The following is a 27,136-nucleotide window of genomic DNA, read 5'->3' as shown; positions in this document are numbered from 1 at the left end:
AGGAGATAATATAAATAAATCTAAATTACTGAACTTAATTATAAAAATAGGGTTAATAGATTTTGAGAATATAGGAAATTGATAAGATAAAAGATATAGAAATTAATAAAAGTTGAAGATAAATGTGAAAATTTCTGATCTGATAATTTCGTGTCTGATTTTTGGATTAAAAAAATACTGAATTGATTATTTAAACTCTAAAAGAAATTGAGAAATTTCTCAATTTTCTAATGGAAAATATTTTTTTACCATTTTATACGTTAGACTCTACATATTTATTAATAGTAATTATTTTCTTACTTAATTTTCTAAAATATATGTATATATATATATATAAAGAAAGTTTTTTTAATCCAGTGATGTCAGAATGAAATATGGGCATGGAATCATGAATGATAAGGCAATTGTGCGTAATAAATAAAAACCGTGTGTAAGTACAACATCGAGCCATGCATGCAGAAGAGCTAGCAGAGCACACAGTCGCAACGCCACATGTCCAGCAACCTCATCTGCGTGGCAGTCTCTCCAGTTCTCAAATTCATTCCTCAAATGATCCAATCAATCCGCAGCACCGCCCGAGACGATAAGCCACAGGTCCCCCCAGAACAAAACAAATTAACCCAAAAATCCAAACTCCATTCTCTCAACCTCTTTGCAGTACGCGGCAGCCCACTGGCGTCCACGCACACCGTCTTAAATTGCGTGTCCACATCCGCACAACCTCTCCTATAAATTGACTCCCCGTCGATTTCCTCTTGCAGAAAATCACAGACGCATCCGACAGATTCAGCGAGATGAGCACGACAATGGCGGCGATGGTGATATTAACACTGGTGGGTTTGAGTACGTTGTTGAGTGAGGCGGAGGGTTTTCATTACAGAGGGAGAAAGGTGGGAGGAAGGACGGAGGTGAAGAACGTAAGCGAAAACAAAGAGGTGCAGGATCTAGGGAGATTCTCCGTGCAGGAGTTTAACCGGCGGAGCCAGATTGCTGTGGACGGCGGCGACAGTACGAAGTACTCGGTCGCGTTTTCTCGGGTGGTAGCGGCGGAGAAACAAGTGGTGGCGGGGCTTAAATACTATCTGAAGATCGAAACGACGACGTGGGATGGGTCAACGAGAATGTTTGACTCCGTTGTGGTCGTGAAGCCGTGGCTTCATTCTAAGCTGTTGCTTCACTTTGCGCCCGCTGATTCGTACATCAGTAGTTAATGAATAATGATTAGCAGTAAATAGTTGAATGTGAGGTTTTCGTCTTTGTACCGGGAATGTTAATGGAGATTTTGGGACTTCAATTTTCTTTTTTTTTTTTTAAATTTAAAAATGAATAAGAAGAGCATGTAACGTGAGACTGTTGTATAATTTTGTTCTTAATCGAAATAAAAATAACTTAATTAACGCGTATTTTGTAAATTTAAATTATAAATTTGTTTAAATAAATCTAAATTTAAAATTTATCTTATAAATTTCAATGGATGCATAATGACGGCTTCGCGAGATTAACTAGGGTTTTAGAGTCGGTAACTTTAAGCTTCATAGATTTCCTTCGCAGACAGAACAGGTGCCTGTTTAGCACAGGCTCACATATTCACGCACAACAGGCTCACATATTTTGCTGCGTAGCCATGGGTAAGACTTCAGCTCTCTGTATTATCTCTTTCTTCTTCACCGGCTTTCTCAGAGAGTGGTTGATTATTGTTATGGCTGATGCTCGTTGCTCGTATGTGAAGGTATATCACGTGATTCTATGCACAAGAGGCGTGCCACTGGAGGCAAGAAGAAGGCGTGGAGGAAGAAGAGAAAGTAATCACGCCTTTCTTTCTTATATGGATTTACGTTTGTTCGTTTTTTCTATGTTTTCTTGAGTCTGTTGTTTGGTTGGTAAGAAAAGGGGAGAAGGAAAGGAAAATTTTGATGTATTCATCCTCCATCCTGCTCTTTTTCAGACTTCAATTTTCACTCCCGAGTTACTTGCTTATCCACCTCTCTGCTTGGTCTAGTAGCAAATGTTAGTAAGTATTCCTAATATTCTCCTTCAAATTAATAATCTAAAATAGATAATGTCGTAATAATCGTTGTTAACGTTTAGATTTTTCTCAATTGCATCTACTACCGTCACTAGCCTCTAACAAATCAATGGACTCTACAAGGAGTACTGTTATAATAGACGTCAAAATTTAGGTTTTTTCCTGTGCCACTACTGTGACTGGACTCGAAGGATTGAATCGCTTAAAAGTAAAACCTTAGTGGTGATCCCAAATTCTCTCTGAATCCAATACTTTAGAAATTATGCCAAATTTCAAATTTGAACTAGCTATTGCCTAACCTTTTTTTCGCTTTTGATGAGGAATTATCTGAGATTCAGATTATCAGGGCAATCAGAAACCTAGTCCTTATCAAGACTGGTATAGATCAACAAATAGAAACTTTGTTTCTGGTACTTCGCAAATTGATAAATTGTTGCAAAATCTGCAGGCCTGGAGCCAGTCTTGTTTAATTACTGGAGTTTCTCCTATCAGTATTGGAGCTTTGTTTTCTTCTTTTTTTTTTTTTTTTTTGAAAAGGTATTGGAGCTTTGCTTAATATTTAGTTCTTTGATGGTTTCAGGTATGAACTTGGCCGTCAGCCTGCTAATACTAAGCTATCAAGCAACAAGACAGTGCGACGGATTCGTGTCAGAGGAGGAAATGTTAAGTGGAGAGCGCTAAGATTGGATACTGGAAACTACTCGTGAGGTAGCGAAGCTGTCACCCGTAAAACTCGTATTCTATATGTGGCTTACAATGCTTCAAAGAATGAGCTTGTCAGAACGCAAACTCTGGTGAAAAGTGCAATTGTTCAAGTTGATGCAGCACCCTTCAAGCAATGGTACCTGCAGCACTATGGTGTTGATATTGGTAGAAAGAGGAAGGCAGCTACTGCTGCTAAGAAGGAAACCGCAGAGGTACTGATTATTTGTTCTCTGAAATGTTTTTGCTACTTCTTATATTTCTAATTATCTTTCTTCTATGTGATGCAGGGCAAATTAGGGTTCTTTGCCTAGTAGGAATTTGAGAATAAAAATTCCGACATCACATTTAAGAATTTGATTAAATTCACACAATCAGAAAATTAAGAACTCTTGAAATATTTTATTGAATGACTAAAATTATAAAAGATATTTGTAATGATTTCTAATAAACCTTTTCATTTTTTTTAAAGAAAAAAATGAAAAACTAACAAACCTTTACTAAACAGGATTAAATTCGAAAATAATAAAACTTATAAGATTGCATACTCTGGTAAGATAGAAGATTAAGGATACTATAATAGAATAGGAAACTCTGCTAAGACATATAGGAAAAACGTAATACTAATAAAAATAAAATCCTAAAGTTAGTAAAATTATAATAATAGTCTCCTACATTATATAGTAGTTTTATATTAATAAAACTAAAATTTCTAGTCTACATCAGATGTATGTTGCTATTCCATTCTGCATCAGCATGTGCTTGGGACTAGCTTGTATAGAGTATTATGGATATTAGATTTATTGTTTTCGGCCTCAAGAAGTTTCTGACCACATGAAGTTTCTTTCCTCCCCCCCACCCCCGGGGGAAATGTATCTTATGTTAGGGCTATTTTGTCGAAAATATCCTGAGTGCTAAAACGCACCCTATGTGTGTTTGATCATTGTATAATGCCCTAAACTACCTTATCATTTCTGGTGGCCTGATATGCAACCCAGGTGTGCTATTTAACATTGTCTCAGAGGATAAGGTGGTTCCTTGCTAGCTGCCAGCTATTGTTGATTACCAATTACCTATTAGCTACTTTTGGATATTCTTTGCTTTTGCCCAAATAAAATGGGGGCTGCTATTTTCTCCTCTCTCATACACAAGAGCAAATGTGTCGAAAGTTGCAATGGCCTTAGATATTTATATATTTATAGAATAATTAGGGATAGGAGTGGACTTACCTGCATTTCTTTATATCACAAGATTTCTGGATAAGGTCGTTAGTTGCTCTCCTTGTATCTTCGTTAATACTCCAAATAGAACTCCTCTGGAACTTGGCAATTTTTTGTCTGGTTGATGTGTATTATCGCGGTCCAATAGACAATATGTTTTGTTTTCTCATGGTGCATGGTCCTAACACGTATCTAGCCATGTTGAAATTAATAAACTATATTCTATGCTTAATGCAAGACGGAGGGAGGAGGAACTACGGAGGAAACAAGAAAGAGTAATCATGTCCAGAGGAAGCTGGAGAAACGTCAGCAGGATCGTAAACTGGATGCCCACATTGAAGAGCAGTTTGGAGGTGGTAGGTTGCTGGCTTGTATCTCATCCCGACCAGGTCAATTTGGCAGAGCTGACGGGAGGGTAACAAATGGAAATACTTCTACTTCTTGATTTGGTCTTTGACACGATTTGTATCATCCAATTTCTTTTTTTCTTTTGCTTACCTAATAAATATTCCAAACAGATACATATTGGAGGGGAAGGAACTCGAATTTTATATGAAGAAGCTCCAGAGGAAGAAAGGCAAGGGTGCAGGTGCTGCTGCTTAGACTTGTTACGTTATAAGTTTAGATCATATATTTTTTGTGATACTCTGGCAAACAAATTCAGTTCTTTGCTGGTGCAAAATCTTTGAAGGCTTTGGGGCAATCCAAGCTTTAAATTCTTTTAACGCAATCCCAGGATTAAACAAACTGTTAGATAATTTAGAATTTCCGATTATTTTATAACTTTGAGCTCTAATAGTAATTTTATTATGGGTAATGACGGTAGTGACCATTGGTATTTTTGTTTTTGTAATTTTTTGGAGTTTCAGTTAGTTAAATGTTTCTAGATCCCAACATTCAATCTGGTTTCTCATTAGCAGAGACTGTCGTATACTCAGACTAGCATAACTACAGGGAAAAGACCCCCAAAATAGAACAGTCAATTCGAGGATTGATATGGAAGATAAGGATGCTTCAAATTTTGATTTAAAAGAATGGAGATGAAAATGTAATATAAACATGGTAGCTGAATGAAGAGAAATCTGTTTTCGTGATAATTTGTAAAATGGCATTGGATGTGAAAGTAGTTTAATGACCTATTGAGCAAGTTACTTGTGTACATTCTAATATATTAGAATAATGTGTTCCTTTAAATACGTTATTTTATATATAGGTATCAAAATAGATGTAATTCAAAGAAATGAAAATTTACAAAATATAGAGAATATCTTCAACTGGAAACTAAACTTGGTCTCCGCATCTAGACGAAAACATAAAATATTATGGAAAGGATTAGATCATAAACGAGGCGCCTCATCATACAGACTTTTAGGAGTATTACACCATCATCATTCCATATAGAACACCAGAATTACAAGTACTATTACTTAGACAATGCGAACCCATGACCTTGACTAGTTGACCTTATTCACTTCGTATGGTAACTGAAAAAAAAAAAAAGGAGAAGCACGGAGGAAGATGACATCAAGCTTTGCTATCAATAGCCATGGGCACGGGCTCCTGCTTCGCTGCAGATTTTGTCCCACCCATCATTTTGGAGAATATGCTGCCGTAGAATTGGGCGTCCTTCTTGTTGTACTCCCTGACTTTCTCCTTCAACATCTTATACTCCAGTTTCACTTCCCTGATCGTAAACCAAGCAATAAATTTATTAGAATTTGGCAAGCAGATTAATCCAACATTACCAAGGATCTCTTAGGTAGCATTTGGTTAATTCTAATTCCCTTCCTATTCGACTTTTATTTACAGTTTATACATCTTAGCTTTAGTACAAATTGTTTGATGGTTTAAGTTCTCACCACCTCAATTGAGCCAAACAACATAGCAGATTACATGCTTTCCTGTCAGATTACAGTAGCCTCAGTTGTATCACATATTTGAAAAATAAAAGATTAGAACAGCAAATATACCTGTTATCAGGGTCAATCTCAAGAGCCTTTTTAATGTCATGCTCCGCCAAGTCCAGATCAACAAGTTGAATATATGCTTGTGCCCTCCTGTAAAGTGCTTTCACGTTCCTACTCTCAAGTTCTAACACCTGAAAAATCTCACCCAGATGACATGAGTGCATTGCGTGCATGAATGTAGTTTGAAAACCATTAAGTAAATTTAAAAGGAAGACAGATTGAAGTAAACGTCATTTGTTGAAGAGAGAAACAAACCTTAGTGCACAGCTTCTCTGCCTGTCTGTAGTCTTTAAGTTTCAGTTTGCAAGCAGCATTGTTGAGATTGCAAGTCACCTTTAGCACCTTGGTCTGTTGCCTCTCCTCTTCGCTGAACGAGGAATCATATTCTATATACTTAACAGCCTGTCAAGATCAAAAGCAGTTCTATAAACCGCCATATGCAACAGATAAGCATATGAACTTAACGATGTAAAGAACATGAAGACGGACCTTCTCATATCTCTTTGACGCTCTTTTATATTTACCAGCCTTGAACAATGCATTACCCTCTTCCTTCTTCTTCCCAGCTGCTTCAATCTTCTCTTGGGTATTCATATCCCAAGATTCCTTTTCCTGTCCAAACGTATAAATTCACAGGTTAGTCATGGCTTCCTATGAGTCCTAGGAGAGGTATGTTAAGTAAAAACCCTACCCTTACCTTGACAAAGGATATCATTTCAACTTCATAATATACCGTAGAGTCGGGAGGGATAGTAGCCAAATCTTGCTGAGACCCTGTAGCACCAAAAGCATGCTCTGGGTGGATAGTGATAAGTGCAACTTCACCTTTCTTCATGTTCCTCACAGCCCTGTCCAGTCCATCAATAACTTGCTCTGCATTCATCAGTTCCCCCAGTAGTTAGCGAGAAGAAAGCTACAAAAATTGAATATATCTTAAGAAAATGAATTTAAACACTGGAGTTGCTACAAACCTTCGTCTATCTTGAACTCAAATGGCGGCTCTTCATCGTAGCCCTTCTTCACAAAGACAGTGCCATCATGCAGCTTCCCAGTTAGCTTCACTGGATAAGGCAGAACAATTATCAATTACCAAATTAAAAGTATCTATAAACAGACATAGCTCCTGAAACACTATCGCGCTCATGTTACCTTGAACAACTGCTCCTTCATTTGGCCGTTCATATCCTTCTCCTTCCTTCAAAACCTTCTTTAGGACCTTCTTGTCCTTGGTAACATCAGTTACAGTCTTCCAAGAGACTAACTCCAAAGTTATTTCCAGGTTCGCATTAGGAGGTACGGCCCCTTCGCCACCTGATGCTGGTCTACCATTTTCGCCAAATGCATCTGCCGAAGGACACAATCAACCAACATAAATTCATCTGAAGTGAAGCATTTGATTGACATAGACATTAAAATGGCCTCGAGAATTTAACTAACACTGAGGCTTCACTGTCAGCAATACTTTCTCGCCTTTCTTCATCGTTTTAACGGCCTTCTCCAGTGCAGGACAGAAATAGCCTGTACACCAAAAAAAACAAATCATCATATAATTTCATGACTTGTCGAATCATTTTATCTAAATCTAGTAAAACAGATCATATTATAGTATCATGATTCCTTGACTCAATTATCAAACTTAAAGGACACTATACCTTCTGCAACAGTGAATTCCACTCCATCCGATTTCGAAACAAGTGTTCCATCTTCAAGACGTGCTTCATACCGAACTGAAACAGAGGAAGGATATATCATTACACGAATATTTGGTACTAATGAAACTCAAGCCATCAAAAAACAAAGTAACAGCGCAATAGGCATACCTAATACTTCATCCAAATCTTTAGGATTATCCCATTTCTCTCCTTCCACAAGTATTTTCTTGAATATTCCTCCATCCTTGCAGATGTCCTTAACATTAGTCCAAGACAACAACTCCACATCAAATTGCAGAGTCGCCTTGGGAGGAATGGATGGAGGGGAACCAGAATCTCCATAAGCCAACTCTGGTGGTATGGTGAAAATAGCCTTCTCCCCTTTCTTCATAGTTTTGATACCTTCATCCCAACCTTTAATCACTTGTCCTGCAGCTCCATAAAAGAAAATTCTCAATTCTGTAACTAATAAAGCCAATAATCTGTAATTCTCTCGTTGTTCTTAGTTATAAAAATTGTTAGAATCAAACGCAACAGAAAAATTGATAGTGCATGAGGTGATTTAGTTTACCTTGACCAAGCTTGAATTTGAAAGGTGCCCCCCTATCCCGGCTTGAATCGAACTTGGTTCCGTCAAGTAAGGTTCCAGTGTAATGCACTGCAAAATGAATAAGCAGCAAAGAGATCAAGTATTGATCCATCAAATAAAATCCGATTAAAAACACCAATTGATTATATCCACAATGGATCACCGATTGGTTATATCTGTAATAGATCAATTAATAGAAAACGGACCTTCGACTTCGTCGCCCGCGCTTGGCGTCTCCCAGCCTTCACCTTCCTTCACGAGCTTCTTCTTGAGCCCATTCTTACCAATCTCCTTCTCTTCGCCCTCTTTGATGATCGGGGAAACTGGATCATCCTCTGGTATGTCCATGTCGTCCTCCACGTTGTCGAAGTTGCTTGCAGTTGGAAATTCGAAATCGTCCTCCATAGCTCAAAATACAACAAAATGAACAAGAAGAACAATGAGCTTTTGGTATTAGGTAATGAACGCGAGAGCAGAGAAATCGCAGTATGAAAGAAGTTAGCAAAGAAATTTGCTTAACAATGTAAGGAATTTTCTGGTTAGGGAGTGCGAACGCAAAACTAGCTTTTATACTGAAAACTCGGAGTAAGAGAGTGTCTAGAGAGTTCTACAATGCGAGGAAGGAAGAAGATGATTCCAGAATTGGCTCCTTATTTTGAGTTTGACGCTGTAGATTGAACAAGTTCCTTGGCGCTTTTTTTGTGATTGACGATCTTCGCCACGTGTCAGTTATTTATTGGCTATATATGGTTAGTTACAGTTAACTATGGATATATGGCAATATCGAGGCCCCCGTTTTAAACGACCAGTTTTTAGGCTAAATGAGGGCTCAGCCCAGACTACCTTAAATTATATTGCTTTTTAAAAAAACTGAATAAATCCTTTAAAAAAATGATAATTTAACTTGTTATAAAATAACGAAATTAAACAATATATAAATTCTTACGTTGTATATATATTTCTAAATGTAACAAAATTTTATGCCTCTGTATTATAAGTACCTAAAATCTACTGGTAAAAATATCAAATTTATTAGTACTAAATCTTATATTATAATATTTTAATTTTATATTAAAAATATATATAATTATTTAATATTAGTATAAATATTAAAATTATATATTACTAATAATTTGATTTAAAGTTTTAAAAATTATTAATTTTAATTCAAAAAACCATAAAGAATTAAGAATTATTGTATCAAATATTTTATAAATAGTATGACGTAACAATTTGAAAATAAATATATATATATAATTACTGAACATTATATCAATAGACAAAACATTAATAATAATTTAAATTTGAAGCGCAACGTGCATAATTAAATTAAAATAATTTACTTAGAAACTACACCTAATTGCAAATCAAATTATCTTTTATGATTAATTCATGCATAAGGTAAATATTTTGATACATTTCTCAATTTAGAAAGATTATTTAAATACATCTTGTTATCACTTAAACTGTTATTATTATGATATTTTACTTTTAAACTTAAAAATATTAATTAAATATAAGAAAAATAGGGAAAAAAAGTTGTGCATACTGTAAAATAATCCATATTGTTTTGATTTTATGATTTAGAATCATGAAATTTTTGTTTTATTATATAGGAAGAGTAGTTACATAAAATCACGAAATAGTTTTAAGTAATTGCTTCATAAATCTTATATATATTTGTATGGGTTAAATTTAGAATAAATATGAAGAAATTACCAATATATTTTTATTTTTTGAATTATTATATTAGGTTATACTTTCAAAACTTCAGTACGTACTTAATAACAATATAATTTGTTATATTTACCATACTGATTCATTTAATATTAAAAATTAAAAATAATTATTATCTAAAAAAAAAAAAAAATGAGAACTGAAAATAAACGCCTTAATAAAATAGGTTAAAATAAATATTGGTAAAATGTTGGTAAACGGAAAACAGTCAAAATTGAACATAGGAGGTTGACTTTGGTACTGTACTCGTTGACTGATACCAGCAAAGCATTTCGTGCATAGGAATAGGAGAGCTTGTTGGGCTAATTATAATCTCATGGACTTTTGGGCCCACTCCAGTTCCTCGTTATTTTCTAATGGGTAACGCATTTTTTATCGATTAATATTCGGGTAAAATAGTAAATAAAATTCCGAACCAGAAATTTACCACAAAATAAAAAAATTAAAAAAAAAAAAAAAAAGCAAGAGTGAGGAAAATTACTGCGGTGGACGGGTAAATCGCATGAAATCCAGTCCACCCCCTAGATAAATGGGCAATGCTATAAACAACCAGTTTCTCCCTTTTCTGTAATTTTACTATAATTTTTAACACACACAAAATTTATTTTTGTTTTTTTATTTATTTATTTATTTTAAAAAGTTGAAACTCCAAAATCCCCCATTGTTAACAGATCGTCGTCTTCTTTCTCTCTCTCGCTAGCTCTGTCTCTCTCGTTTTCCATCGCGGTGACCCCCTTTCAATCTGATTTTTCCTGGGGTCGCCACTTCCTTGAAAAGATTTTAATAAGCTAGTTACCTGAATTGAAGGAATTTGGTTTCTTCGCGAGAGGGATCGTCACTTTCACCACCATGTCGGAGATGGCCAACACGGATCCGGAGGGGATGGACGCCGTTCGGATGACCTGGAATGTCTGGCCTCGCACCAAGGTTGAGGCCAGCAAGTGCGTCATCCCACTCGCCGCCTCCATTTCTCCGATCCGCCATCATCCGGAAATCCCTACTCTCCCTTACGCTCCTCTCCGCTGTAAGACCTGCTCATCCGTTCTCAACGCCTTCGCTCGTGTCGACTTCACTGCCAAGATCTGGATCTGCCCCTTCTGTTACCAGCGCAATCACTTTCCCCCACACTACGCTATGATTTCCGAGACTAATGTCCCTTGCGAGCTTTACCCTCAGTATACCACTGTTCAGTATACGCTGCCCAGCCCCACTGCTCCCAACAACCTCGATCCCAGCTCCCCTGCTGCCCGCCCTTCGTCGGTTTTCGTCTTCGTTCTCGATACATGTATGATCGAGGAGGAGATGGGTTTTGTCAAATCCGCGCTCAAGCGGGCGATCGGTTTATTGCCTGAAAACGCGCTTGTTGGGTTTATTTCTTTCGGGACGCAGGCGCATGTGCATGAATTGGGGTTCGCGGATTTGTCCAAGGTTTATGTCTTCAGAGGAAGCAAGGAAATTTCCAAGGAGCAGGTATTGGAGCAATTGGGGCTTGGCGCTTCGATCAGGCGGGCGCCTGCTGGGTATCCCAAGGCAGCCCAGAACGGCTTCCCGAATTCGGATGTCAGCAGGTTTTTGCTGCCTGCCTCTGAATGCGAATACGCGCTTAATTCGGTGGGTTTACTCTTCACTGATTATCTATACTGGGTTTTGGGTTGAATTGTTCTTTAAATTGTTGATATTTGGCTTTTGACTGCTTTTGGGTAATGCAGCTATTGGATGAGTTACAAACCGATCAATGGCCTGTTTCCCCAGGCCAACGTGCCGCCCGATGCACTGGAGTGGCGTTGAGCGTGGCTGCTGGATTGCTTGGAGCTTGCTTGCCTGGAACTGGTGCTAGAATTATTGCCTTGGTTGGAGGTCCGTGCACAGAGGGTCCTGGCACGGTAATCTTTTTTGCTGCTTGACATGATCTCCTCTAATTTAATTGGGGTTCTTATTTTCTGTCATAATCCTTGTAATGTACTAAGCAGAAGACGGTTTTGACTGCATGTGGTGTTTATATTTGGTGTCTGAACCTCAATTTTGGACACTCTTACTCTGTTTTCTCATTAACTTAGGTGATCGGTATCAGATAGATGCACAATGTAGGAAATCCTAACATAGTGATATAGTGCAAATTGTATCAGGGATTAGAATTAGGCTAAAGAAAAGAGTCAAACTTGCGACAGCAATGCTTTCACAAGCACAGTTTAGGAAATTTGTAGTCATGGTTGAGCATTTCTAGATGTTGACTCGTGATACCGTTGTTATTAAGCTGCCCTTTTTTTAGAAGATTATTTAGTGCCCCCCCTCTCTCTCTCTCTCTCTCTCTCTCTCTCTCTCTCTCTCTCTCTCTCTCTCTCTCTCTCTCTCTCTCTCTCTCTCTTATTTTTGTGAGAAATTCATGCATTCTATATCTCTCAATGGAAAACACTCATCCTTTGATTATGAGTTGCATCAGGTCTGAGAAAATCCAATTGCTATGTAATCTTAATATTTAAGTAGGATCTTAATAGTTTGGGATTCGAACCTTTCTCAAATCATCATATCCTTATCACTTAACATCTTTTTGAAGTCAAGTTTAATTATGTTCATAAACATGATATCACTCTCATCTGTCGCTGCTGATTCTATGCTAGAAGGAAATTGAAGTTTCATCTTACCACTATGCTGATTCTATCACTTTTTGCTTTTGGAAAAGTGCACCTTTGATGTTTACTGTGTTCTGCAGATTGTATCAAAAGATTTATCAGATCCTGTGCGTTCACACAAGGATCTTGATAAGGATGCTGCACCGTTTTTCAAGAAAGCTGTTAAATTTTATGATGGCCTTGCAAAGCAGCTTGTCAGCCAAGGTCATGTGTTAGACCTTTTTGCTTCTGCCCTTGATCAGGTATCTTTTTTCTTTGCCTTAAGATTTGTTATCCACCTACACTTATCTTGATAATTTATTTTATCTATTCAACGGTTTGGCTTGTGTAAAAATTCATCAATCATTATCAGAATGAAGATTCTTTGAAAATAACTTAATTTCAAAAGCTGGAAATTTATTTGAAAAGCTGGAAATTTATTTGAAATTCTGTGTAAAAGATGAAAAAAAATGCTTAACCTAGAAATCTGGGGATGATGGTAACAAATATCTCTTTTAACTTCCAAAGTTCCTTGTTATTGGTTTACCATAATTTCTTGATTGTATTTTGACTCTTTCATAATTTTCAGGTTGGGGTTGCAGAAATGAAAGTTGCAGTTGAAAAAACTGGTGGTCTTGTTGTCCTAGCAGAGAGTTTTGGTCATTCTGTCTTTAAAGATTCCTTCAAGCGTGTATTTGAAGATGGGGAACAGTCTCTTGGCCTTTGTTTTAAGTGAGTTCTGCTATAAAACTTTGGTGTTTCTCTTTTCATCTGCATTTTTCAAAAATCTTTGATGTCTCTTTCGGGTCATTCATTATGAACTAATATTTTGTTAATTGATATTTAATTTGTTGCTTAACCATGACTTATCTGCAGTTAGCCTTATTAATGATATTTCTAGCTAAGCAATTTTTGGTGCTTATTATCAATTTGATTATTTCAGTGGCACACTTGAAATAAACTGTTCAAAGGATATCAAAATTCAAGGGATCATTGGGCCTTGTACTTCCTTGGAGAAGGTTTGACATTCTCATGCTTTCAGAACACATTCTCTTTACCTGAATTGTGGTGTCCTCTACAAGGGTGTACAAATTATTTGTGGATTGTGATGGATGCCATTGTGAGCCTTGCAGAAAGGACCTAACGTGGCTGACACAGTCATCGGAGAGGGGAATACTACAGCTTGGAAGATGTGTGGCCTGGACAAGAGTACTTGCTTGACAGTTTTCTTTGATCTTTCATCGAGTGAGAAGTCAAATCCTCCAGGAACGATGAACCCTCAGTTGTATTTGCAATTTCTTACAAGGTATGCTGGTACTTCTTATTGATAGTATTATAATCTTGCTTCTCAAAACTAAATATATCTGTACCTCTTGTTTACTGTGTTGTACAACTAATTGCATTTTGAGTATCATAAATCTAATTGCAGTTATCAAAACCCTGAAGGTCAAACGTTGCTTCGAGTTACAACTGTTACCAGACAATGGGTTGATACTGCTGTGAGCTCAGAGGTCTGTTCTGTTTTGTCGTATTTATATGCTATGAGAATGCTTGCTGTATATTTGGTTAGTCTTTTTTTATCTTGCTCTGTAATAGGGCCTATTATTTGCTGGTGAGGGGATATAGGATTTCCCTGTTTTCTTAAAGAAAAAATTGGAAGAACAATTAGCATATTGATCTCATCTTCTTTCTCGGACAGTGTAGGGAAAAATACTTGTTGGAAAGACCTTAGTTGGAGATAATCCTTGACTGTTGGCTGGTTTTGTTTCCAAGTTTACAACAGTACTCAATGTGTTGCTTGCTGATATAGTGTTGATTAGTAACCAGTGTGGATGGAGAATATCTTCTATGTTTTACTTATTTTTGGTTCAAGAAGCTTTTGTATTTTGCACTTGATTGATTCTATGCTATAGAGTTATCGATCAAGTTTTACAGCTTCTGATCGCTTCATTATTGTATTCTCGATATTTTTTAAAAACATTAGTGTGTTATTGAACTTTGCTCTATAGATGTATTAACGCATTATGGACTTTGTTATCCTTGATTGACATGTTTGATGTTGGATTTCAACTGTGGTTGTTTTCCACTTCTAGTGCTGAGAAGAAAATATTATTATCTTTGCAGGAATTGGTACAAGGTTTTGATCAAGAGACTGCTGCTGTAGTGATGGCAAGATTAGCTTCATTGAAAATGGAGACAGAGGTAGTCATAAGTCTTATGGTCAAACGAAAATGTGCATGTATAGTGTTTAATCAATAGACACATTTCTTGTTTTGGGTGCTTCATTGCTAATGAAAGATTATTATTTGCATGTTGTTGGTTAAATAAGCCATGTTTTCCCATGGGAAAACCATGGAAAACTTGGTTGTCCTTTGAAAGAAGAAATTATTACCTGCATGCTACTTGTTGTTTTCTTGTGCCATCAATGGAGTGCCTTTATGCTCGGTGCTAACTTCTTGTCTAGACATGAGTCAAATGCTTCCTCTCCAATAGAATTATTGATTTAATTTTGTCAATGACTTTGCTTTTATTGCCTAATAATCTATTGAATTATGGATTCTGTTTGGGCAGGAGGAATTTGATGCCACTCGGTGGTTAGATCGGAATCTTATTCGTCTATGTTCCAAATTTGGTGATTATAGGAAAGATGATCCGTCTTCTTTTACGCTAAATCCGTGTTTTTCATTGTTCCCTCAGTTTATGTTTAATCTGCGTCGCTCACAATTTGTACAGGTATTCACAACTTACAATCTCTTTTTTCTCCCTTCTGTTTGTACACCTCAGATCAACTTTCATCTAAGGTTTCTCTTTGGGGGGTTTGGTGGTCTGCAGGTTTTCAACAACAGTCCAGATGAGACTGCCTATTTCCGCATGCTGTTAAACCGAGAAAATATTACAAATGCAGCTGTTATGATTCAGCCATCTTTAATAGCATATTCATTTAATTCGCTGCCACAACCAGCATTGTTGGATGTGGCTTCCATTGCTGCTGACCGTATTTTGTTGCTAGATTCATATTTCAGTATTGTCATTTTCCATGGAATGACAATAGCACAATGGCGTAACATGGGTTACCAAAATCAGCCAGAACATCAGGTATGAACTAGATATGTTGATTAATCCAATACATTTTTGGAGGCAATGGGTTCAAATTTTATTAACTGACATGCCTGCCACTTGTTGGCTGCTTATTTACTGCATAAAAGGTCATCTCTGGCTTTTCCTATAATATTCCTAATGGTATGAATTTTGTTTGGAGTTTTACTCTGGCGTTCACAGGATGTCAATCTTTCAACTTCATAGTAGCAAAGATGCAAAAAAAGAATATGTATATGTGTGTGTGTGTGTGTTTATTTGTAAAGCTTTTGCTTCTTTTTTATGCAAAAATGTTTGATTGGCTAAGAGGCCTTCAAAGGGAAAAAGGATGTCGTTTTGTGCTTCTTGTCAAAATTTACATTCTGTATTAGGCTGGAATCTGAATTAACTGACTTTTTAATTTGAGTTGACGACCTGGATGCCACCTTTATTGGATTAACTTCTATCAAAGGAAGTACAGTATTATTTGATCTGTTGCTTTAAAAAATATTTATGTTCTGTCTATAATGGCAATGCAGTTCTGTGAATTTAAATAAATTTATTTAGCAGTGGTTTCTACCTCAGAAATATGAGAACGGATATGTAGAAAGGTATAGGTCTCGACATGAATTTGGGGGTGAATATTAGCATTGTTCAATTTCTCTTTTATGGCCTTATAATTAAATTGACATGAAAATTCATTTGTCAAAATTTTCCTTATCTACTTCCTTTGACCCTTTGTATTTTTTAGCTGAACATGGAATATTTAGCTATTATGGAAATTCACTCTTCTTCAAAATGACAATTCCAAGATGAATGAATAATTTCACAAAATTTTTTGTGAAAATGAATGACATGACTCATAAGTAAGATTCAAGTGTGGTGGACATTGATCTCTTGAAAAAAAAAAGAAGTGTGATGAACATTGAGGATTAAAAAAAAACTGGTTCTTTTGAATATTAAAGTTAGATATTAGAAAATAGTTTCAGAAAGTGCATTAACTCTCATGCCTTGTTCTTTCCTTAAAATCACAAACTGTATTATGGACCTTCATGTTGGCTATGTAGACACCTGCTACACTTGCTTTTCAACATGGTACTTGAATGCTTGTCCATACACCATGAAATCTTATTTTCTTCCCTGTTTTCTTATGTAGGCATTTGCACAATTATTGGAAGCTCCTCAAGAGGAGGCACGGATAATCATCCGGGACCGTTTCCCTGTTCCTAGATTGGTGGTGTGTGATCAGCATGGGTCCCAGGTCAGTTTTTTACTTTGCCCTCTACTGCTATGTTACTTCTGATAATAGTAAAGGTTGTTTTCTCTGTTTTTCTTTTGGCTGCTAGTCAAAGGATTTTTGAAATTTCTCACGCATTTTTGGTGTAGTCTTCAGTCATATGCTGCAATTTACTTTTCCCTATTGTTAATGGAAAACTTATTCTTGTGTCCTTATCTTGCAACTGGCTGTGCAGGCAAGGTTTTTGTTAGCGAAGTTGAATCCATCAGCTACATACAACAATGCCAATGAGATGGCTGCTGGTTCTGATGTAATCTTCACCGACGATGTGAGCCTTCAGGTGTTCTTCGAGCATCTTCAAAAGTTGGCTGTGCAGTCTTAGGATGGAAACTGTTAAAAAACTTGTATTTGCAGGTACTTTTAGTGAGGAGATTAGATACGCCGATTGTGAGTTGTGTTCTCTTTTATTTTATATATCTTCTTGTCCATTCAGTTTTCCAGTCCTCTGCATAATCTTAGGATTTTCAAAACATCGGAGCCCATGCTATTGAAGAAATAAGTTTGAGCAGATGTTATTCTTTTGGGGCGGCCGGTGAGGCATATTGCTTATGTAAAACCAATAACAGATAGAGATGTCAGTTTTGAGTTATACTGGGGGTGGGGGGGGGGGAGGAGTTGTAGGAAGGTGTTGCAATGGGAATGTAAGTTAGGAAGGTGCATTATGGCACCAGATATCTCGGGGACAATCAGGAAGATCTTTTCACAGAATTTTTTCTTCTTCGTTTCTCTTTAAGGAAGTTGTGGATTTTTTCTTCTTTTGTGTATTGAGTCAGATCAGAGACATTTTGTTGTCTACCTGAATTAAGAAGTTATATACCAAATGGATTAGTTAACACTCCTAGGTGTTCAAAGAGGATATTTTGAAAACATCAGTTCTGTTCTGTTTGCTTTGGTGAATCTACAGCTTTTCAAAAAAAAATTTCTTATACCATATATATATATATATATATATTTTATATCTGTCTTCTTTTGTACTTTTTTGGGTTTTTAAAGCAACATTATTTTTAATATAAAATTTTAAAATATTAAAAAATTAAATTGGAAAGTAATTTTTGATATAAAATTGTTGAAGTCGTCAAAATCATGTGTGAGTAAACTGTTAAAACAATTCATAGAACCTAAAGTTGCAATTAAACTGAATTGCAGAGTTTTATATATATATATATATATATATATATATGTATATAGAATACCAACATGCTTGATTAATTTTAATAATTTTATAATATACTATAATATAATTAATTTAATAATATAATGTAATGCAATCAACTCTAAATTTTCCAACTCCATCATTATCATGTTATTTTCTTTATTATTAACTAAACATACATGTATACATACATATTTGCAAAAAATATATACGTAAATTTTTTAAAAAAAAAGAGTAAAAAAATTGTTCTGAGTTATGTTTGCTCAAAATATAGAGCCAAAATTCGGAGTTTTTTTTATAATTTACCTTTTTAATCAAAATAATTTTACCCAATTTAGAAAGTCATTGATATCAATCGGGAAGGCAAAAACGACACCGCTTCGTTTATATATATATATATATATATATATATATATTCGTTTATGTAATATATATCCCATGAGAGAAAGTTGCAAATTACTCTCCCGCGCAAATTCAAATCTGATACCTTCTCGTCTGCCATGTTCTCTCCAGAGGCGCAAGAACCAGATCACCTGGACGTCGAACCAGAGGAGTGGACCGGACCACCTCCTCCATGCGCACAAGGCCACAGCTCCACGCTATCTCTACCAACTCACGAAGGCGGTGCCATCTGCCTCCTTTGTCTCTCCAATCTCATCTCCAATCCTCGTTCTCCAACTCTTCATGTCTCCTACGCGCTCTCCCAGCTCTCCCACGCGCTCTCCCAGCCTCAATTCCTCCAGTGCCTTCTCTCCTCCCATCCTCACTTCCTCCTGTCCCCTCTCCTCCATGCAATCTCATGCTTTGACGATGATCCCATCGCTCATCAACTTATCAACCTCATCTCCCTGCTTTCCGCCCATTCCTCTGACATTTGCGCCGAATTTGTTGCCAAGCTAGCCGGCTTACTGTCCTCCGGTTCCTTGGCGTGGAGTCGCAGGCAGCTTTATGTGGTAATTTTTTCGTATTTCCGGCACCAATTAGGTTTCATCTTGAACGTTCCACGAAAACTTATCTGTTTTTATTTGATCTTGCTACTTACGGAGTTGAGTTTAGGAAGCACAGTTAGTACATAACATCATCAATATTTGACCTTGATTTCTTCTAAAAGAAAATTGATCTTGTTTCGCTGCAGCTTCATTGTTTTGGGGTTATACTGAACTCTCAGATTACCGATCTCTATGTGCACATTAAAGACAAGGACTGTCTTGTATCCAACCTTGTTGCAGGTCTTCAATTGCCAAGGTAGCATCCGTGACATGGGAAGCTTTCCTTTTCTTTGAATTACATGAATGTATTCATATTATATTTTAACTCGTGTTCTCCACTCGCATTGTTCCTTTTAAACAGCGAGGAGATTCGCGGAGAGATCCTTTTTGTTTTATATAAGCTATGCGCCCTGCAATACATGACAAATGATGGTGATCACGGGGCTGATTTTCTTCTTGAATTTTGCCCTAAGCTCTTGCAGCTTTCCTTGGAAGCCCTTATGAAGACTCACTGTGACGATGTTCGGTTGAATTGTATAGGTTTGTCAAGTTCTCTGAGAGAATTATTGCTCCTTTTTGGTGGGTGTTAATGTTCTGTATCTCGTTTTGCATATGAAGGTTGCCATTTTACTTCTGCAAACTGTACTTTTCAAGGGTTTCAGATGCTAAATGAATAGCTTTTCTATCCGGTAAATACATATGCTAACACGTTAGTGCATGTTTGGCTTGGTACCATTATCTGAGTAGTGGATATGATCCAAAGGCAAGAGACTCAGAAGCACCATTTCACGGGCTTTCAAACGATTTCTCTTATACACAAAACCTCAAACACATACACAGGATGCAGACATAAAAGTACACAGTATGTTTTTGTGAACGATCATGAGCATGTGTCCTTGTGAACGATCATGGGCATGTGTCCACTGTGCATGAGTGTGTAATCGCCTTTAACTTTATATCTTATGAGACAAATATGTTATCCTGCTATATCTTTTGAAACTTTTGTTGAGGCATATAGACTTTCTAGCAATATCTAATAATAGTTCTAAGAAAGCATAACATGCTCACTCATTCAGGTTTACTTCATGATTCCCGTTTCTGTTATTTTCTCTCAACTGACGATCTTTTATTTACCTTTGAAGCACTTTTGACTATCTTGGTAAAACAAGGTCTTTTCAGTAATGTATATGCAAATGACATCTCCAGCATGAGCTCCAATGAAGAAGACAACTTCATGCAAAGTACTGAAGATGAAGCACTAGGGCCTTCTATGAATCTCTTGTTTGCTGAGGCCATCAAAGGTCCATTGCTTTCAACAGACAGCCAAGTCCAAATTAGCACGCTTGATCTACTCTTCCATTATCTGTCTCGCGAGAGTGCGTCAATCAAACAGATAAAAGTTTTGGTGGAAGAAAATGTTGCTGACTATGTATTTGAAATATTAAGATTGTCAGGTGAATAAACTCGCGCTCATCAGTTGGAAACTAGGATCCATTGACATAACTGAGTAGTTGGTGAGAACTAGGAATTTAGATGCATACCAATTGAAATTTTGGATTTACTGTATCTAGTTGGTCATGTGTTTGTAATATGAGAACTTATTCGAGTCAATATTTGCATTAAAATAATAATATAATTGTTTGATCTCTAGTAAATTTATTTATCTTTCCCTCACACAGCCTCATACTGCAGGTTTTTTGCTAATGAACTGTTGCTGTTGTTGAACAGACTGTAAGGATCCTGTAGTCAACTGTTCCATTCGGGTCCTTGATCTTTTCTCCAGAGCTGAAGCTTTCAAACCTAGATTAGTTGTTGGATTTGCTGCTCTAATGCCAATATTACATTATGTAGCTGAACTTCCTTTTCACCCTGTTCAAACTGAGACATTGAAGCTTGTATGGAGCTGCATTTCTGATTATCCTGGGATAGCATCAGCTTCTCATGTTCAGGAAATAGTTCTTGGTTTGACAAGGATGTTAAAAAAGTATTCTGATGGAGAAATGGGGTTGCTTCCAGAGGCTTTTTTAGCATGTTGTTCAATCTTTGTTTCCCTTCTGAAAATTCCATCTTTCTATGAAAAAACTGATCTAGTAATGTCGGTACAAGAAGCATCTAGAAATGCCATTTTAGCTTGTTTAAATGCCCCCGAGAAAGATCCAAATCAACTCTTGTACGCCTTATGCCTCCTCAGAGAGGTATATGCATGTAGTCGGGTTGAAGAGTTTTTAGCCAACTCTGGTACTGTGGCACTAGGAAAATATATTCTTGATGTGTGTGCATCACATCTGTTACCTTGGTTTTTAACTGCCATCAATGAGATGAATGAGGAAACTATTCTTGGGGTGCTGGAAACATTTCATCATGTACTGCTTCAGGATTCTGACACCCAAGCCAAGAAATTTGCAAATATTCTGGCTTCAGCATCTTGGTTCAGTTTTTCATTTGGATGTCTCGGTTCTTTTTCTACGGAGAAGATGAAATGGAGGGTATATCTAATTCTCAGTTCGCTTGCGGATGTTCTCTTAGAAAACAACAGTGGACAACCCATTAGAGACGCTGCTTCTTGTCTTCCATCTGATCCTATTGATTTACTATTTCTGCTCGGGCAGAAGAATTCTGACAACTTAGAATTGTCTTCTTGCCAATCTGCAGTTTTGATGATTTTGCATACCAGCTCTTTATATGGTGACAGGTAATTGAGCTGTTATCATTATATTCCTTCTGTGTCTGGGTATAAAGCTACTACCAATATTTCCAAATAGTATTTGAATCTTTTCCTTCAGGCTTGCAGATGATAAATCGGTGTTAGCTTCCCTGGAACAATATATTCATCTCAACAGTACAGATCTTATTTGTAGGGAATCTGATTCCTCAACAACATCGTGTTTGGTTAATCTTTATGGTCTGTACAGGAGTCTGGGAAACACGAGCTACCAAATCCCTTATAGCCCTGAAGTTGAGAGGATACTCTTTCATTTATTGAGCGAGAATGAATGGGATTTAGCTTCTGCAGTAATGCACCCAATATCATTGCAATGGCTGTTTCAGCAAGAGAAACTCATCAAGCCTTTATCTTATCAAATTCTGAAATTTTGCCAAAACAATAGCTCGAATAGGAATCATATGATCATCTACGGAAACGAAAGTCAGAGAATAGATGTACAAATGATCTCTGAATTGGTAGCAGCAGGAGACAATTATGCAGCAACATCTTTAGTGTGCTTATTTATGCAGCTTGTTCAGGAAGAAGGGCAAGAATATGACATAATATTGGCTCTAAATCTGATATCATCGACCATTTTCATACTTCCTGCTGCCTCAGACCAACTATGTTCACACGAGATAGCCAATGCAATCCGGAATCTCAGTTACAGTTCAATCTATTCTTCTTCCCAACAAATATTCACAGCCATCTTACCTTTAATATTTAACATATTATGTTCTGCAAGTCCTGAAGCACTTTCTAATGATGAATCTTGGGTTGCAGTGACTGTGAAGGTGGTTATCTCAACTTTTTTGTGCGTGAGGATGCTCTTAATTCCTTAGATCTAATGGAATGGTTTCCCTTCTTTTGTAGTTGATTGACAACTTAGTCACCAGGGGGTCTGTAAATGGCTGGAGTCATGAAGGTCTTCTGGTAATTGGGATTCTTGGATTGATTTTGTACCGATCCACAAACAACTCCCTTGTAGAAGCTTCAAGAAGCATAGTTTTGAATTCATCTTTGGTCTCTGCAATCAACAGCAACATCAATGCTGCTTGCTCAAAAGGACCGGCTTTAATTCAATATGATGAGGGAACAAGCATGGGGAAAAATCTAACATTCATGCTGTTACTTTATTATTTTTTGCTAAAAAGGTAAGTTTATTCAACAGTATACCCTTGCATAATTGCAATTAATAATATCTAACTTGTCTGTTACCTTAGTTTGCCTATAGTTCTACCAGGGGCTATGGACTGGCAATCTTTCTTTGATCCGTCTAACAAGGTGCAACAACTACTTTCCACTATAAATGTCAGTTGCCATGAGTTGTGCAGGCTGATGACTTTTGGGCCTCCACTAATTAAGCTTGTCACTTCATATTGCCTTTTGGAGTTAATTACCAGACTGTCAGAACAGATAGATATAAAACATGAGGAGCTAAAATGCCCTGTGGCTTACCTAGAATCTGTAATGGCTGTATTAGAAGGCCTGGTCTTTTACACCGACACTAGAGTGGCTATGAACTGTGCTATCTGCTTGTCAAAGATTTTAGGATGGGAAAAGTTGGTCGTGCAGGGTTCAAAGAATAACTGGTGTAGGTTAATCGTGGAAGAGATGGCAATATCTTTGGGGATTCCATGTTTAGCATCAAACTCTTACAGTAATCATAATAAGCCTGCAGTTCATGTAACTGTCGCATTGCTAAAACTCCAAAATTCTCCTGGGTGGATGAGAACTGTCTTTGATGATCCATCTATAACTGGCATAATTGAAAACCTCGCCACAACAAATATCAGTGCTGAGACAGTACTTCTATTTCGAGAACTTCTGAATTCTGAATTCTTGAATGCTGAGCAAATTGCTGGGCTAAATCACCTGCTCCAGGTAACAAATCATTTTGAAACAAAATTCATATGGAATTGAGGAAGTGAAGATTCTATCAATATGATAAAGTTAGAAATGGATCTCAAAGTTGAGAGAAAATCGAAACAGAAAATTACATATGAGATGAAACTATATTAGGTGCACAAAGATCAATGTCAAATTCCTAGTCACAATCTACTTTCAATGCAGGCATGCAGGAAACGTATCTATACCAACAGTACTCAAGCTGAGCGGACTAATGAGCTTCACGTACCTAGGATTTGCTGCTCACCAGATGATCTGGGACAAGTTTGTGAATCTCTCATTCACTTGATGTCATCCGTGTCACCGCTGGATACCAATTCTGACTACGAGAATAGAACCTTGTTGGATGAAATAGAATTGTTTTTCAGGACTTTAACAGTAGAGGATGGTAGCTGAGCAAATAATTAGTAAGAGTTGATGCTTCTGCTTCAGTACAATTAGAGGTTCTTGTCAATGCTCCATGATTCACTCATCCGATGAAGTCACGAATTGCTTTAGTTCACTGAAGTAAACCCTGCACATTTGCAATAAAGAAGAAAGTCACACAGACCTCAGGGTTAAATGTAAAGACAGCAAGGATTTATAACAGAACTCACACGTAGATATCATTTGATTTCTAGGAGAGGGAATGATGTTTCCTGTGGCTAAAACAGCAACAGATAAAGAAGAAAGAAAAAGAAATAAATAAATGTCTCTTACTTGTTGATAGAAGTAAATGCTTATTGTTATGCTGGTGTGATTGTATACTGATAACTTTGCTGCAAGGCTGCAACCAATTGAAACTCCAAAGAGGGTTTTGGAAATTTAAGGTTTTCATTTTGTAAAACATTGTTTCTGCATCTCATATTGTGAGGTCTAACAGATATATAGTCAACCAATATTTTTTCTTCTTTGAAATTGTAAACTATTTGGAATTGGTAGAGTCTGTTTTGAATTATAGTTCATACTAATATACGTTCTGTCTGATGGGTGATGTCTAGAGATGGTAGAAATGGTTCTATATGCGTCTTATACCTGTTCAAATCTGAAATTCTGGCAGATACATCACAACGAAGTAAGAAGATTTAGTTTCGTCTAAATCTTCTTCATTTTATTATCATTCATATTCCATAAAATTAAATTTTTGTTCAAATCCAACCTAATGTTTCTAGGGTAAATGAATTGTATAAAGTTTGCGGTCAGATTAATCAAATTGTTAGCAGAACAAAGAGCCGCAACACAAGAAACCAAATGAAGTCCTTGACCTAAAAAACCACTCACCTTGATTGCATTCTTCACCTGAGCTGACTCGGGTATCAACCTAAATGCCACTCCATCAAGCTTTAGCTGAAACACCTGTGACATAACGCAATCCAAAAATTACAAAAAAAAAAAACAAATAATCAATAAAGAAATTAAGACGAGAACCAGACTCGTAACGAAAGCTCACCTTATTCAGAGCAATAGCAACAACTTTAGATCCTTCTTTCCGCATACCCGGGTCCATGCTCTTCATCTGCTGAAGAAGCACCTCCGCATCCTCCTTCTTGAAACACAACAACCCAAGAGATTTCTTCGTTGAAACACCCGAGACCAACACGAATTCCTCGTCCGAATTGCTCAAAGCATACACGGGTACCCCTGCTAACCTCTCTTCAATAGACTCATCGGACATCGAGGCACCGGATTGGCGAACGGGCGCTACCTGGGCCTTGCCATTATCGGCAATTCGAGCCCAAACCGGGCCACTCGTGTGACGAGGCAAATTGAGGTGGGAAAAACCCTCCCCGAAAGCTTGTCTTGCCTCATTCTGGAGGACAGATAGATTGGAAAGGAACTGGGAGTGGAGAGAAGAAGGGTTGGGGTTCGAGAGGGAGAGGTTTTGGGAGAGATTATGGAGGAAGCCAGAGCAATGGGTTTGGATGTTGGTGAAGACCTGATGAATATTTAACTGGAGCTGTTGTTTGGACGATTGGTTCATTTTCTCGAGAATTTCCAGGTTGTGCAAAATCAGTTTATGTTTTTTCACGGGGGATAACGGAGATGATAGGAGCGCGAAGTAGGGTTTTTGATTAACTGATAAATTACATATCAGAAGAGGGTTTTGGGAGGTTATCTGGTGCTTGATATAAGTGTCGAATCAAAAACAGCCACGTGTCATAATGTTAATGTGGGCCTACAAATCCGCGACTTAGGATAATAAGCACACAACAACGTTTGGTTGGTAGTGACAAAAATATTTACTTCGAAATATGCAAAAATAATATTATCCAAATGTTTATATAATTTAATATTATAATAAATTAATTATCTATCTCCACTATAAATTTATTTATTAGTTTGAAAAGGCCCGATACCGATTAATGAGATTATGATTTTTGTTTTTCATTGGATTAATGGCAATGACCCATTATATTTTCCTATTTAATAAATCCATAATTTAATATTTATAATCTTATAAAAAATATAACTATTTTAAAATTTTTGAATATAACAATTCGATTTGGATTCTCCAAATTTTTAATGCAAAATTTTCAAGGATGGGTTCTTAGTTTTTTAGATTTTGTGTATTGATCATTTTTCAGGAATTAAATAAAATTCAAAGATAAATTTTCATAATTATAGAAAATATTCATGTGAGTAAAATAATGAGAGAGTGAATGAATTGAAGAATTCCACTAAAATATTTCATAATTTTCATATTTTGATTTGTACATACCTGTATACATATATATATATATGTGCAGGTTTATTCATTAAAAAATGTAAGATATGTGTAATTGTTGAACAATCAAATATAATCATAAGAAAAATCAATAATGAAACAATAAAAAATAACAATTGTGAAATGTTTAAACTTTTTAAAAAGACAAAACCATTTTCCTTGCTAAACATGTAATTTTTTCTAAATTATTTTTTTTTATACGATGTATGATGAATTATTAAATTCTATAAATACAATTGGTATGTTTTAAATTTTATTTAACAAATATTTAAAATTTATTAATTTATAGATATTCTAATAAACACGGTACAATATAATATTATTAAAATAATTGTATTCTTACTAATTAATATTTTAGCAAGTAGATTATATTTTCACGAAGCTTTTTTCTTAATAATTACGATTTATTTATTTAGGTTTATTTACTGTTTATTCCAAGTACATTGTATATTATGTGCACACAATTAATGATAATTATTACCATTAGAATTATTTATAATGATTGATTATTTGGAATGTTGAATAAAATAATGTATCTAACACAAGATACATACATCTCTAACACAAAATGATTCATGAATTTTATTGTCAAGTGAATATTTAATTCACGAGTCTTTTTATCAATATATATATATATAATTATGTTTTTTATATACAATGCTGGTTGGGTTATTAAACATGCAAAAGTAATTTAACAAATGTGAATTATCGATGGTCCAAATTTCTAAATACAATGGATCTATATCATTACAAGACTACAAAAAAAAAATATACACATTAAATTATTTACGTAATTAAATAACA

The 27,136-nt window shown here is 36.2% G+C and overlaps 5 protein-coding genes and 1 pseudogene across 9 annotated transcripts; 4 read left to right on the top strand and 2 right to left on the bottom strand.

The window, feature by feature from the left end:
• The first annotated feature begins 566 nt into the window (after positions 1 to 566).
• On the top strand, positions 567 to 1,403 carry CYS2 (PHYTOCYSTATIN 2). The gene has a single exon (XM_022033274.2). It carries the CDS (start codon positions 795 to 797, stop codon positions 1,209 to 1,211), a length of 417 nt encoding a protein of 138 aa, XP_021888966.1. The 5' UTR covers positions 567 to 794; the 3' UTR covers positions 1,212 to 1,403.
• A 51-nt stretch (positions 1,404 to 1,454) lies between these two features.
• On the top strand, positions 1,455 to 4,786 carry LOC110807959 (small ribosomal subunit protein eS8-like; annotated as a pseudogene). The gene is made up of 5 exons (XR_015817581.1): positions 1,455 to 1,628; positions 1,730 to 1,802; positions 2,607 to 2,943; positions 4,187 to 4,361; positions 4,469 to 4,786. The product of XR_015817581.1 is annotated as a small ribosomal subunit protein eS8-like (transcript).
• Positions 4,787 to 5,249: 463 nt separating this feature from the next.
• LOC110807914 (peptidyl-prolyl cis-trans isomerase FKBP62-like) lies at positions 5,250 to 8,779 on the bottom strand. The gene is made up of 12 exons (XM_088215094.1): positions 8,363 to 8,779; positions 8,139 to 8,225; positions 7,736 to 7,996; positions 7,568 to 7,642; positions 7,353 to 7,433; positions 7,065 to 7,259; positions 6,887 to 6,976; positions 6,613 to 6,788; positions 6,405 to 6,527; positions 6,171 to 6,317; positions 5,919 to 6,046; positions 5,250 to 5,632 (listed from the first exon to the last, which is right to left on the bottom strand). The coding sequence occupies exons 1-12, from the start codon at positions 8,559 to 8,561 to the stop codon at positions 5,473 to 5,475; spliced, it is 1,722 nt and encodes a 573-aa protein (XP_088071220.1). The 5' UTR covers positions 8,562 to 8,779; the 3' UTR covers positions 5,250 to 5,472.
• Positions 8,780 to 10,538: 1,759 nt separating this feature from the next.
• Positions 10,539 to 17,709, top strand: LOC110807922 (Sec23/Sec24 protein transport family protein). Its single transcript, XM_022033224.2, has 12 exons — positions 10,539 to 11,504; positions 11,603 to 11,776; positions 12,604 to 12,765; positions 13,092 to 13,234; positions 13,446 to 13,521; positions 13,636 to 13,808; positions 13,932 to 14,013; positions 14,627 to 14,704; positions 15,074 to 15,235; positions 15,335 to 15,598; positions 16,734 to 16,838; positions 17,050 to 17,709. The coding sequence occupies exons 1-12, from the start codon at positions 10,743 to 10,745 to the stop codon at positions 17,194 to 17,196; spliced, it is 2,328 nt and encodes a 775-aa protein (XP_021888916.1). The 5' UTR covers positions 10,539 to 10,742; the 3' UTR covers positions 17,197 to 17,709.
• A 769-nt stretch (positions 17,710 to 18,478) lies between these two features.
• On the top strand, positions 18,479 to 24,454 carry PRD1 (putative recombination initiation defect 1). Its single transcript, XM_022033228.2, has 9 exons — positions 18,479 to 18,980; positions 19,163 to 19,272; positions 19,378 to 19,556; positions 20,159 to 20,470; positions 20,745 to 21,708; positions 21,800 to 22,514; positions 22,594 to 22,874; positions 22,944 to 23,604; positions 23,794 to 24,454. The coding sequence occupies exons 1-9, from the start codon at positions 18,528 to 18,530 to the stop codon at positions 24,022 to 24,024; spliced, it is 3,906 nt and encodes a 1,301-aa protein (XP_021888920.1). The 5' UTR covers positions 18,479 to 18,527; the 3' UTR covers positions 24,025 to 24,454.
• Positions 20,599 to 25,681, bottom strand: LOC110807923 (protein TIC 22-like, chloroplastic). 4 transcript variants are annotated; one of them, XM_088215092.1, is made up of 7 exons: positions 25,058 to 25,680; positions 24,889 to 24,963; positions 24,225 to 24,272; positions 23,858 to 24,142; positions 23,179 to 23,595; positions 22,939 to 23,103; positions 20,599 to 22,747 (listed from the first exon to the last, which is right to left on the bottom strand). In XM_088215092.1, the coding sequence occupies exons 1-3, from the start codon at positions 25,586 to 25,588 to the stop codon at positions 24,234 to 24,236; spliced, it is 645 nt and encodes a 214-aa protein (XP_088071218.1). In that variant the 5' UTR covers positions 25,589 to 25,680; the 3' UTR covers positions 20,599 to 22,747; positions 22,939 to 23,103; positions 23,179 to 23,595; positions 23,858 to 24,142; positions 24,225 to 24,233. The 4 variants fall into 4 exon arrangements, with proteins under 4 accessions (XP_088071218.1, XP_088071219.1, XP_021888919.1 ...); XM_088215093.1 differs by having other exon boundaries at positions 22,939 to 23,595; positions 25,058 to 25,681; XM_022033227.2 differs by lacking the exon at positions 24,225 to 24,272 and having other exon boundaries at positions 22,939 to 23,595; positions 25,058 to 25,679.
• Between the last annotated feature and the right edge of the window lie 1,455 nt (positions 25,682 to 27,136).

This window comes from Carica papaya, chromosome 3 (genome assembly GCF_054855325.1).
Source record: "Carica papaya isolate Zhongbai chromosome 3, ASM5485532v1, whole genome shotgun sequence".
In the NCBI taxonomy this organism is placed as follows: domain Eukaryota; kingdom Viridiplantae; phylum Streptophyta; class Magnoliopsida; order Brassicales; family Caricaceae; genus Carica; species Carica papaya.
Note: the sequence above shows the minus strand (reverse complement) of the source record. Positions and strands in the feature narration are given on the sequence as shown.

Excerpts from the sequence above, each read along its gene's own strand:
- LOC110807914 (XM_088215094.1), bottom strand. The coding sequence starts at position 8,561 with ATGGAGGACGATTTCGAATTTCCAACTGCAAGCAACTTCGACAACGTG. Across the intron at positions 6,528-6,612 it reads AAATGATATCCTTTGTCAAG|GAAAAGGAATCTTGGGATAT; the intron begins GTAAGGGTAGGG and ends ACGTTTGGACAG. Across the intron at positions 5,633-5,918 it reads GAGATTGACCCTGATAACAG|GGAAGTGAAACTGGAGTATA; the intron begins GTATATTTGCTG and ends GTTTACGATCAG.
- LOC110807922 (XM_022033224.2), top strand. The coding sequence starts at position 10,743 with ATGTCGGAGATGGCCAACACGGATCCGGAGGGGATGGACGCCGTTCGG. Across the intron at positions 13,522-13,635 it reads CTTGTACTTCCTTGGAGAAG|AAAGGACCTAACGTGGCTGA; the intron begins GTTTGACATTCT and ends TGAGCCTTGCAG. Across the intron at positions 15,236-15,334 it reads GTCGCTCACAATTTGTACAG|GTTTTCAACAACAGTCCAGA; the intron begins GTATTCACAACT and ends GGTGGTCTGCAG.
- CYS2 (XM_022033274.2), top strand. The coding sequence starts at position 795 with ATGAGCACGACAATGGCGGCGATGGTGATATTAACACTGGTGGGTTTG.
- LOC110807923 (XM_088215093.1), bottom strand. The coding sequence starts at position 25,588 with ATGAACCAATCGTCCAAACAACAGCTCCAGTTAAATATTCATCAGGTC. Across the intron at positions 24,964-25,057 it reads TTGCTATTGCTCTGAATAAG|GTGTTTCAGCTAAAGCTTGA; the intron begins GTGAGCTTTCGT and ends GTTATGTCACAG. Across the intron at positions 24,273-24,888 it reads AGGTGAAGAATGCAATCAAG|CCACAGGAAACATCATTCCC; the intron begins GTGAGTGGTTTT and ends TTGCTGTTTTAG.
- PRD1 (XM_022033228.2), top strand. The coding sequence starts at position 18,528 with ATGTTCTCTCCAGAGGCGCAAGAACCAGATCACCTGGACGTCGAACCA. Across the intron at positions 18,981-19,162 it reads GTCGCAGGCAGCTTTATGTG|CTTCATTGTTTTGGGGTTAT; the intron begins GTAATTTTTTCG and ends GTTTCGCTGCAG. Across the intron at positions 20,471-20,744 it reads TGAAATATTAAGATTGTCAG|ACTGTAAGGATCCTGTAGTC; the intron begins GTGAATAAACTC and ends GTTGTTGAACAG.